The following is an 11423-nucleotide window of genomic DNA, read 5'->3' as shown; positions in this document are numbered from 1 at the left end:
TCCGCGCGGGAAAGGAACCACTTGTCCTCTGGTGGCCGCGGAAATTGTTTCCCCTTTTTCCGGTACAGTCGCTAATTACACGCCAGACAAATTCTCGTCGATAAACACTGGAAGATCAAAGGCTGGAGACGACGAGTTCGAGGCATCGTATTTCATCGTTGATCTGTATCGTATATTTTACACAGTACGAAGACCATCGATGACATTTACCGCGTAAGAGACACGCAAAGTAAGAAGAATTCTCGCAATACGAAGCAACGTGACATTATTAAATAGTAAAAGTAACTTTGAAGCTACGAAGAAAGAACGTCACTGAGCCTGCTATTTACTCGAATAGATGCGATCGTTCAATTTTCCATAGCGATCTTTCGATTCTACCATAAACGAACTACAAATGAACGCATTACGAATAACATTATGAATAACGACTCTATACTCTGCCGTCGATCCAACGTCAATTTCATCGGATCGAACAAGACTCGATTCATCCGAATCTGCACATACACGTTGTAAGTACATACACCTAACCGATCAACTCGTATCGGATTTCGTTCAGTTTCAATTCCCGTAAAGTTGCCCGTTGTTCGCCCAACTTCTTTCTCGCGTTTTAGCGATATATTCAAATATCGTACATTCAAACATATATCGAAATATCACGTGGAGAGATCTGAGAGTGTTAGAAACCGACAGGGCAAACGAAGCGGGTGCATTTAAGGTGGTGGCGTCGAGTAGGCAAAGATCGGAGAGCGTAGTAGAAAAAAATGGCCGAGATTTTCCAGATCTTTCCGGGGAAAAAGTGCACGGTCTGTGGAGAATTGTTTAAAAATCGAGCGACTTTGGGGCGCGGTGGCTTCACACGACGCAAGCTCTCCAGACGCCGGCGCCGCTTTCCCACAATTAAGAAGGCGCCTCGGTATCTCTTGGCGCCTACCATGCATCACACGGCCACACATTCACGCACGCACGCACGCACGCACGCACGCGCCGCCTTCGTGTAATTCCGCGTACTTTCCACGCGTAGAATAATAAACAGCCGTCTCGGTTGCCAAGGGTTGTCGGTGGTTGCTATTCGTTCGCGAATTAACAACGAATTCCGGACCCTCTTAAACGAGACACCATTGATATTCAATAGCTCTTTCGCAAGAGTTGTAAGCGCACGGTGTTCGGCAACGAACGTTTCTCGATCGACGATTTTTTCCAGCAGTGTCAAATTGCGCGTTTACTTGACCCGTTAGTTTTAAGCGTTAGATTCAACTACAATCGAACGTACTATAAACTCTTGTAATCTGAGTTACGGTACCACGCCAGAATAATTTACCTATAATTCTCAATGAGAATCGATTGTAAAATTCTTCGAAATAAAAAAAAAAAGAAAATTGCTCGTTCGAATTTTTTAATGGCAAAGAACGGATCGTAGAGAATCTTGCGGTTTCTCGATGAGAGGAAAAATTCGAAACACAACGCGTAGAGTAATTAATTTCTCAGTCGGCGATTTTGTTGAAAACGAAGCTATTGCGAATATAAATTGTCAATTGGCAAAGCGTGGTCGGTGACTGTTTTTCGTTTGCGAATCAGCGACGAGTGCCGCAGCTCCGTAACGAGACAGCGTCCAAACGAAGGATCTACTTTTTGAAGAATTTTAAACGCAAACTTCTCGGAATTTTTGTCGAGAATACCGTCGATGATCCCTGGGATATTAGAGTACGAATACGTTTTACGTCAAATCAAGCGCGAGAGGTTTGCAAGGAAAAAATATACAAGACTGGATGGTGTGCTGTTTCGAGAATTACACAAAGGACCAGGTAGATCGATCGAGGCTTAAACAGGCTAATTTTTCGAATTCCAAATCTTTTTGATAAGTAAATAAAATAAAAAAAAAAATCCATCGACAAGCGCGAGAGGTTTGCAAGGAAAAAATATACAAGACTGGGTGGTGTGCTGTTTCGAGAATTACACAAAGGACCAGGTAGACCGATCGAGACTTAAACAGGCTAATTTTTCGAATTCCAAATCTTTAGGACCTAAAGCGTCAAGGGTTCGGTGTGTTCTGAAAGACGCATCTGGTGTATGTTACTTTCGACTCGTCGATGTCGCGGACTCGGGGATGAACCACGAGGATCTCGTCCTGCCGTCGCATCGGCCAAGAAAAATGAATTGTTTTGTTTTCATTTCCAAGCCAGTTCCAAACCCGCTCCAAGCTCGTTCCAAGCCCACCAGCGATCCCGTCACGAAATCGATACCCCGCGATCGCTATAACTTGTCACGTCTCTGACACCCCTGATGAGTTTCGTTCCTTTAAAAATTTAACAGATATCGTAGCTGCAAAAGAAGAAGAAGAAGAAACAAGAAGAAGAAGAAGAAGAAGAAGGAGAAGAAGGAGGAGAAGCAGAAAAATACAAGCAGAAACTTTCGAGGATGGATAAAAATTTGTGATTCGATCCAAACGTCTTTCAAACGCGCGATTAATTACCAATAAATTTCTGATTTATGCGGCACTTTTGGTCGATCGATTCGAGTGGCGGGGTAGGGGGACCACTGGTGAGACGGTGGAAGGCGGTAATCACGCGAATCGAGATTTAATCGCCAGTTTTAGAAGCCTCGTTCACGGTATGTCTGGATTGGTTCGATTGTTGGAGCATAGGCGGGCCTTCGGTCTTCTCCTCCGCCCCAACGTTAGTCGCCGCGTTATGGCTGACCCACGGCAAAAACCGATTTGCCATCTCCTTGATCGACCCCGCACTTCCGATCCTCGTAATTATCATGCGACGCGAGGATGAGTCGAATTTTTTTCACTTAACCGAGCTCCGACCGATTCTGTGCTCCGATACTTCGCGTACAGACGGGGAAAACACGCTGCATGGAATTCGATGTTACCGCTCGTCATCGACGGTCGATAGCTTGTCGTACAAGATGTTTTTGTATAAACGTTCGCTAACAACACGAGCTCGGTAACCGTACTTAACCCCGAAACTGTATTTAGGAAGTCATAGACACCCGGCTCCCAATGACATTCGAGAGTCTCGTAAAAAGGGACATAAAAAATGAAACGACCAACCACCGAAGCTCGCTCCTAAAGTCTCTCTTCCATGGAAATCCATTGCCTAAACAAGTAGGAAAAAGGGCTGGAAATATCAGAGACTACCGTGTACGATCGATTAAAAGCACACCGAAACTCGCTAAAGTAAAGCGAGATGAACGGCAGGAGAGCGATTAACTCGACTTCATCCCCGAATTACGCAGTTATGAAAAAAATAAAAAAAAAAAAAAAAACAAGGAGGAAGGAATGCCGCTCGAATAGTTTCCCTTTCGTCGACTATCGCAAACTGGCTGCGAATTATTCATCGACCCGAAGACAAATTAAAATCTCCAATCGGAGGACGCGACCACCCCGTAGAACTGGTGTTTGCGCTGCTCTACGAGGCTCACGGACGTGGTGGGAGTGTGCTGGTAAAAATCAGCCGCGCTCACACGCACACCCACCTCCTGTTCCTGTGTGTGGACCACGGAGGAGAGACCAACACTTGACTCCCTCTGTCAGAGCAAGTCACATTGTGCGTCTGCCCTCCGGCCTGACCGTTCAACCGTGGCCATCATCCCCCGAGAAGGCGATCCGCGGGCGTTCAAGGTGGTGCTCGCGCGTGTCCACGGTTCCAACGAGTCGTCCGAAATCTCGACAGTTTCGTTTGACAGCCCTTGCCGGTAACCGTATCCTTTCGCGACGTTTCAAACACGCGATTAACCCCGCACGACAGACGAGAAAGTTGGCTCGAGTTGTCATCGGAGATTACCGTTAGTTGAAGTGGACGACGGTTGAAGAGTCGGTGGTTGGAAGCTGGGGAATTATCGTTGTTCGAGCACGTCGTCCGAATGTCGTAAAACGTTTTTTAGCGAGTTTCATGGCTGAATACCGGGCTTCTTCTAAACGAGGATCGCGCGAGTTGTTCGAGTGGCACTGTTCTTTTCGAGGACAACGATGAAATCGTAGAATTTGTCGTCGACGAGCAACGACGAAACAGGATTTTCGTACGGATCGTGCGTGTGTTTGAAAAGTGAGTCTTCGCGCGATAAAAGCATCGGAAAGTGAAGTTCGTCGTTCGAGTATTCGCAAGAGTCGCCGACATTGCTCGAGAATGCGTTAGAATGTTGCCTTCCTCGGTCTCCGGAACCCCGTTCAGCGTCCGCGACATTCTCAGCGAGGATCAACAGCTCGGAATCATGGATTGTTACCCGTCTGTCCACCATCAACATCAGCTTCAACAACAACACGTGCCTCAGGAATATTACGGTTATAATATCGTGCCGGACAACAACTGGGACGTGGAGAAGTTCAAGGAACAATCGATGCCCGCTTATCCTCACTATCCTGACTTGGGTCACGTTCATCAGTTGAATCAGATCGCTGCTCCGTACCAGGATCCACCGGTTACAGAGGACGGTGCGTAAGATCGGTGTATATCGTGGCCGATGCTTTGTCTTTGCTTCGCGATGCTCCGACGCTTTATCATCCGTTCGATCCATTTTCTAGCCATACAGTATCGGCAATGTTTTACAGGTAACGTGGTTACATCGAGCAAGACGGAGCTGCGAAAGAGTCAGTCCGGCAAGAGGACAAAGAGGAAGCCGAGGGTGCTATTTTCCCAAGTAAGTTTCCCTATCGTAAGAAACGACAGTAACGATCACGGACACAATTTTTAACGATAATTTTAACATAACGATTTAAGCATAATTTTGTCGATGTAACACTTGGAGTAATTCAATTTAGAAAGCAAGACTGTTTTCGTTGAAACATCCCCCTGCTAGACGCAGTTTCGTTCGTGCTCGCAGCCCTATTCGAATTCTGTTTAACCTCGACTGAAAACTACCACCGATTTCTTACAGAACCAAGTGTACGAGCTGGAACAGCGATTCAAGCAGCAACGATACCTAAGCGCCCCAGAAAGGGAACTACTGGCTCAGACTCTGAAACTCACCAGCACCCAGGTGAAGATCTGGTTCCAGAACCGACGGTACAAGAACAAACGCGCGAGGTTGGAGGACGCGGAGAAACTTCAAGCTCAGAACGCGAAGAACCAGTCTCTGAAGAAGATCCACGTGCCGGTATTGATCAGAGATGGCAAACCGAACATCCAGGAATCCTACAATCCTTCGTACTGGTCCAACATCAGGCCGGAGCTCGGCGTTTCGATGCAACCGGACTTTCGAATGAACGAAATTCGACCGAGCCCCGAATTCAGATCGACGAACGACATGAGGATGGACACGAATATCAGTCCCGAGTTTAAGACAGAAATCGGCGCCGATGTCGCCGGAAAATCGAGTTTGAACGGAGAGATACAAGCCACCAGACAACACGTTCTCGTTACCACGGATTTCCGAAATAATTTGTCGGCGGATCCTCGAGCTACCGTGCACGATTGTCACAGGCAAATGAAAGGGAACGCGAGTGCCAACGAAGCGGCGCCATTTCCAGATTTGAAGAATATTTCCACGGAGAGTAAGATCATGGTGAGCGACGGAAGACCGATGATGGACGTCTCCAGCAGCGATTACGGATTCTCCAATTACTTGGGTCCGGCTAACTACCAGATGCAGTACGTCAATTACATGGAACAGGTGCCTATGGATCAGAATCTACAACGATTGTGGTAGGAGAAGATTTCGAGATTTCAATGTTCTACGCTGCGTTCTCGCTGTTACGTATCGACCGTGTCGTTGAATCTTTGATCGAGCCGATATACAGTAAGTTTAGGTTCGTAGAAAAATCGAAGCAATTTTTCGAAAGGACACGGTTGAGCACGCGCAGAGATGGGAAAAGCTGTATTCCACGAAATTAGAAGATTTTGCGGTTCGAACGAGAGTGTTTTACGATTAGGGTTCCGCTATCGATTCGAGTGCGTCGCAGCCAAAGCTTAGATATTAGGAAATCGTTCGATATCGTAAGGAAATCGAGATATTTCGAGTATTATTTTTGTAACCAATGGTTTCGGCCTTCCGTCGCTTATATCGCTGATCTTTCGGACTTCCGAGTGTAAGTTATGTTCGTTAAGGTCGAGTTTCTGATACTTCGGTAGTCGAAAAGCGAGGTAAATAGAAAAATAAAAAGCAGAAAGTCTGACGATTTATCCGCGAATCTCGAACGTTTTTTGCGAGAATGACGGTTGACAAAAAATAGAGAATCGCGTGACAACGTTACCAAACAGGTAGCCGAAGAGTAATCGCGGCTGATGCATCTTTTAATCACCGCGATTGCCATAGCTTTAAGTTCGACATAGTTAGACTGTAAGGCCTACAGGCAGCTGTATTTCATTTTCTTCTTGTTTTTCCCCCCTGGTTCCCTTGTAGTTAGGTAAGATACCACTCTCCCCTTCGAAATAGTAACGCGCCGCTCAAGAAGCCCGAACGGAAATTGCTTCAAGTGGCTTTTGCGGAAACATCAGTTACTTCGTATTCCGCAGACCTCGCCTTTCTCGTAATTCTATTTCTCTTTCCTTTTTTCTTCTTGTCTTTCTCCTCTCGGTAATTCGGTTCTTTAATTCGTCGAATACATTTACAACCGGAGAAATCGCGACAACTTTACTTCGATTATCGCGCAACGATCGTTTCTTTCGGTGGAAAATCTGCGATACTACGCCGCACCTTTGTACCAACGTTCACGATTGATTACGGGAACAAGGATACGAGAAAATAAATAAAACGAAAGAAACGACTAAATCCTGGAATCGTTTTACTTCACCTTAGCCACCGTTCCCAAAGTAAACCACTCCCTTTCTAAAAATATCGAAAACATCGAAAGCGTTCCTCTTGGCCTATTGAAAAATTCCGACATCGCGAGATCGATCGATCCTCGCAGAAGTTCTGCCAAATTTCAACACGAATCTTTCTACGCGCGCGGTTACAGCGTTTCGCCGCGAGAAACATCGTCTAGGTCGATAAAACAAAAATATGGCGAAATGGCATTTATAAATAGGTGAGTTCTGACAGCTTGAGCGAAGCCATGGGTTAGCTTTTAGGTTATCGCGCGAGCACGACGGGTCATCTGGCAGTCAAGTGCCTTCACATAGACGATTCATCGTCGGCGTAATCGTTGTTCATGGTGCTACCGCCGCCATAAAGGACCATGGGAACAAGCTGATAAAAATGTCGCTGCCGATGTTGCAGCGGGATCGCGTCGCGTTTCCCATATACGGTCTTTCCACCTTCCACGACTAGCCCTTCCGAAACAGAGAGTCGGCTCCGCCCCTGGCCGCACCTGCAAAGCACCTGCCCGCACTTGTTCCTCGAGATCGACTTCCTTTCGGCGGACGTGTTCCAGATACGCTTCGTCAGGCCTCCGCCTACGCGTTAATTTTCATTCGATAACCGACAAATCATACGACGAATAACATTGGGATATTTGCGAGAAAGGTATTCGTTATCGCTCGTAATATTCAACGCGGTGGGTTTGATCCGTATAATACGTGGAAACGATTAAATATCCGCGAAAATACGAGAGATTCTAGAGAACGTTGCAAACGAAAGTTGGACGAAATAGTCAGAACAGAATGTTCGGATGGGCAGAGCTTGAAGATTCTTGGCAAGATCGAGCTCCGAAATGTCTTTCGTTGCGCGTTGCATATTTTGTCGCGGCTCTCGTATTTTTCGTACAAGCCATCTTTCGGACACTCGTCTACTTTTAAAATTACGACGACTGCCTTCCACGTACACGTCTATATCAATCGGAAACTGCGTCGCGGTGGCGTTTGATTTAATTAATAAAACATAAAAATATAGCAGAATCGAGCAATTTGCGAACCAAATGGAATTCCTTCCGCGTTCCCAGCCTGAATTCTGAAAGCCCCCATTAGGAGGAGATCGTGTGTATTCGCATAATCAATCACCGCACGTTAAACTTCGAAACCCGATCCTATTTGCCTACGAACGGATAGAAAGCATCGCAGTTCGGCGAATATCCACCGAACGCGAAAGGGAACACAAAATGTTGATGCTGTTCAAATAAAGACGGGAGTGCATATGCATAGAACGCGCGGCGAATCGTTTGCATTTATTTAGAGACGACCGCGTTTATCCTCGACTCATTAATCACGTCCTATCTATCGTATTTCTTTCCTTCTGCTAACTTCGATCGAGTATATTATTTCAACGAATATCGAACCGACGATTAAAAGAACGTGTAATTGCTTGGAGTAGAATTCTATTCGTAAACGAGTGGAATTCAGAGATCGTTCTGGTACCAAGTTGAAGTACTTCTGGATGGATAATGAAGTACGAACGCGCATTTTAACGATGCGAAATATGACGTCACTGACAGCTAATTATAGCGATGACGCTCGTAAATCGAATGGCACGGACAATTTTGTACTTTTTATCCTCACTTCGAAATATATATTTTGTTACACCGACAATTTCTGTTAAAACGTCCAACAACGTTTCCGCGATTCTCTCTACGTTCCATTGCATACATAATTCTTTGTGCAAATCGTTTGTAGATAATCTGTTATACCGATGAAGGATAAGCCAACTTTCCGTAACACAGATATCTGTATAATCGGTCGAAAGTACAGCAGGAACGCTCCAAGATCACGGACGAGATACAGACGAAACTTTATCATTGACTAAATATAGAATAGGCCAGACATTCGATGCTTTTTCGTGTCCCATATGTTCCCGTCTATCCTGCCTTTGGTCAACGGTCGTACTTCTATCCTCGGTCAATATCGGAGACGTTCGTCTTATCGACTGCGGTAAAAGCATTTCAAAGTTATTTCATCGGGTTCCCTTTCCAGCGCACTCTGTGTCGTTCACTCGAAAAGAACAACCTGATTTTTGTTAATATACAAATCGAATCAATTTATCACGAAACTACTCTGTTCAATTTCATTGGCTTTTAACGTTCGACCGTTAAAGCGTCGTTCGATAGATTATTTGTTACATTTTCAATTTTGCTATTAATCCGAACGATCGACAAATAATTAATCGGCGTTCGTTCTTTAATCACCGGTCGTATTACGAAGGAAATTTCGAGTCATCGGAAATAGCCTCGCTGTCATTCGTCTTTGAAATGCTCATTAATGCTAGAATCGGCGGCTACAAACGGCCGAAAATAGTACCGATAAACTAGCCAATCCGCAAACTACCGGAACCATTAAAAGAACAGGAGTTTCTGCTGTCATCTCGCCGTGGCACAGCAATCAACTCGCCTAACAAGCAATATAACGTGTCCTGATTCTTGGATTTCGGTTCGGTTATCCAAATATTAGTACGTACATCTTCCACAAAAAGAACCTGCACGATCTTCCAGCGATAAACCAATCGGTCTAAATCGATCCGTCGATTAGAAAAGGCTCCAAGCACGATATAAATACCGCGAATAGGAGAAAGAACTGAAAAATCAACGTTCCATCTCGCAAGAGAGATCTCTGTCTCGTCGAACGTAGCGCGAACTTTTCCAAAGCTCTCGAAAAACAACCGCGGAACATTACGAAACAAAAAAGCGTCGAGTTTACGGGCAGAATCTCGGCAGAAAAGATTCATTGAGCAATTTCCTCGGCTTAAGGGGCGAGAGGCAAGGGGTGGCGAGAAAACGCAGGACTCAAAGGTAAACGCAGAGAGGATGAAACGGGAGGAAGAAGTAAATGAGCGAGAGGCAGTGGCGGCAGCGTATACTAAGCACTAATATTACATCTCTGGACTGACAGACGTGCGGACTTTAAAACCCAAGACTAACAAACAGTTAGCAGTCATCCGGTCTTCTTGTTTTTATATTCTTATGCCCGCCCATAGAGCGCACGCATTGCTCCCTCTCTCTCTCTCTCTCTCTCTCTCTCTCTTTCTTTCTTTTTCCCTCTCTTCGTCTCCCTTTCAGCTCGCAGAGATCTTCGTTACTTTTCGTGTCGTCGAATGCCAGTTAAACGCCATCCACGAATTTCCTGTCTGATCTTCGAGGAACCAGCATCTATATTCTGCCCTTGGCGTTTCGCGTTTCGCGTTTCGCGTTTCTCCACCCTTCCGCAAACCATCCACATCTCAACTTCGGCGATCTAACTTCGTACTTTGGCAAACACGACCGGATCTCGTTCGGATCTTTACCGATCGAGACCGGTCTTTAGCGATCCGCGAGACGCTATTTATAAAAGGCGCGGTTACCGCGTGGGAAACAACGACTTCGGAGCGGTCACGATCGCAGCGATGAAAAGTGGCTGGAGGAGTTTCCACGGATCGGAGGTTGCTCGATCGGAGCGGGCGAGGCGAAAGGAAATATCCAAGTGGAACTCGTAAGAAGGCGAATCGCGGGGGCGAAGGTAACGGTGTTCGTACGGAGCGGGTAAGGAGGGGCTGGGGGAGGGGGAGAAGGAGGAGGTGGGAAGGGATGGCTGTTCTCGTTCGAGGGTAACTGAAATAAGGTATAATTTTCCGCGCCAATTAAGGTCTTTAAGAATTGCGACCAATTGAGCGGGAGGGTCAGGGCTTAGCTCTAGGGGAGAGATGTACCGACGAAGTCCCCCTATAATTTATTATTGATTAGATCGAATCGAGAAAAAGAGAACCGCGACCGTACGGAAGACCGTAGTCCGTCTTCGAGATCGCCGTCTCCGAGACGGCACGTTCTCCCGTCTATCTCCTCTCTTTGTGAGCCTGGAATGGCTAATAGGGAAATGGCGGACGTCGTTTTTCCGGTTCGATTACCCGTCACCTGCTAATTGCCGATCCCTGCGCGCCGATCGATCCCGCAGAAATACTCGTCGCGAGGGTGCCACTTTTAAGAACGGGGATGAGCTCGTCTACTTTTCGGGCGACTTTTCGCACGCAATCGCTCGTTGTCCGCAATAACTCGTGATCGCGATCTTCGTAGATCGATCGACACGTACGTAGCGGACAATCGCTTTCACCCTTTGATCGTGAATCAAAGAATAAAAGTCATCTACGCGTTCTTCGAAGGATCTTTCTAATAACTTTTCAAAGGACAGATATCTCCGATATCTTTCGCTCATGATAAGTAAGAATGCGATCCGTCCGAAAACGATTAGTCACGGATTTTTTTTTTTTTTTTTTTAATCGAAATGAAACGAACCAACGAGCAGAATTCCAAGAAATATCGCGGAAGGAACGTGGAATTATTTCCTCGTCGATATCTGGAACGCGCGAGGCCATCATCGGATCAAGTGAGGCGTGATCCACGCTCCTGTGGTTCACACTTAATTAAACCTCCATAGGAACTCGGCTGATAGCACGTGGCGGACAATGCTGCAAGTCTTTAGCGGCGATTGTTATGTAAAGCACACCCTATATATGCACCGCTCGTCTCCTCTCGACTCGATACGAGACGAGAAGTACGTACGAACCGTAACCGTCTCTATCTACCCACATCCACAGCCAGAGTAACTTTTTGAAAGCGTTAGACGCGATTCACGAGCGACCAATTGCTC

At 46.2% G+C, this 11423-nt stretch overlaps 1 protein-coding gene across 1 annotated transcript; it reads left to right on the top strand.

Moving 5' to 3' along the window:
- Positions 1 to 3315: 3315 nt before the first annotated feature.
- Positions 3316 to 6694, top strand: LOC117210902 (homeobox protein Nkx-2.5-like). Its single transcript, XM_033454335.1, has 3 exons — positions 3316 to 4435; positions 4553 to 4641; positions 4879 to 6694. The coding sequence occupies exons 1-3, from the start codon at positions 4141 to 4143 to the stop codon at positions 5647 to 5649; spliced, it is 1155 nt and encodes a 384-aa protein (XP_033310226.1). The 5' UTR covers positions 3316 to 4140; the 3' UTR covers positions 5650 to 6694.
- Positions 6695 to 11423: the final 4729 nt, after the last annotated feature.

Source organism: Bombus bifarius, unplaced genomic scaffold (genome assembly GCF_011952205.1).
Source record: "Bombus bifarius isolate JDL3187 unplaced genomic scaffold, Bbif_JDL3187 scf7180000008213, whole genome shotgun sequence".
Classification (NCBI taxonomy): Eukaryota; Metazoa; Arthropoda; class Insecta; order Hymenoptera; family Apidae; genus Bombus; species Bombus bifarius.
The sequence above is the reverse complement of the archived record's forward strand: the minus strand, read 5'-3'. Positions and strand labels throughout refer to the sequence as shown.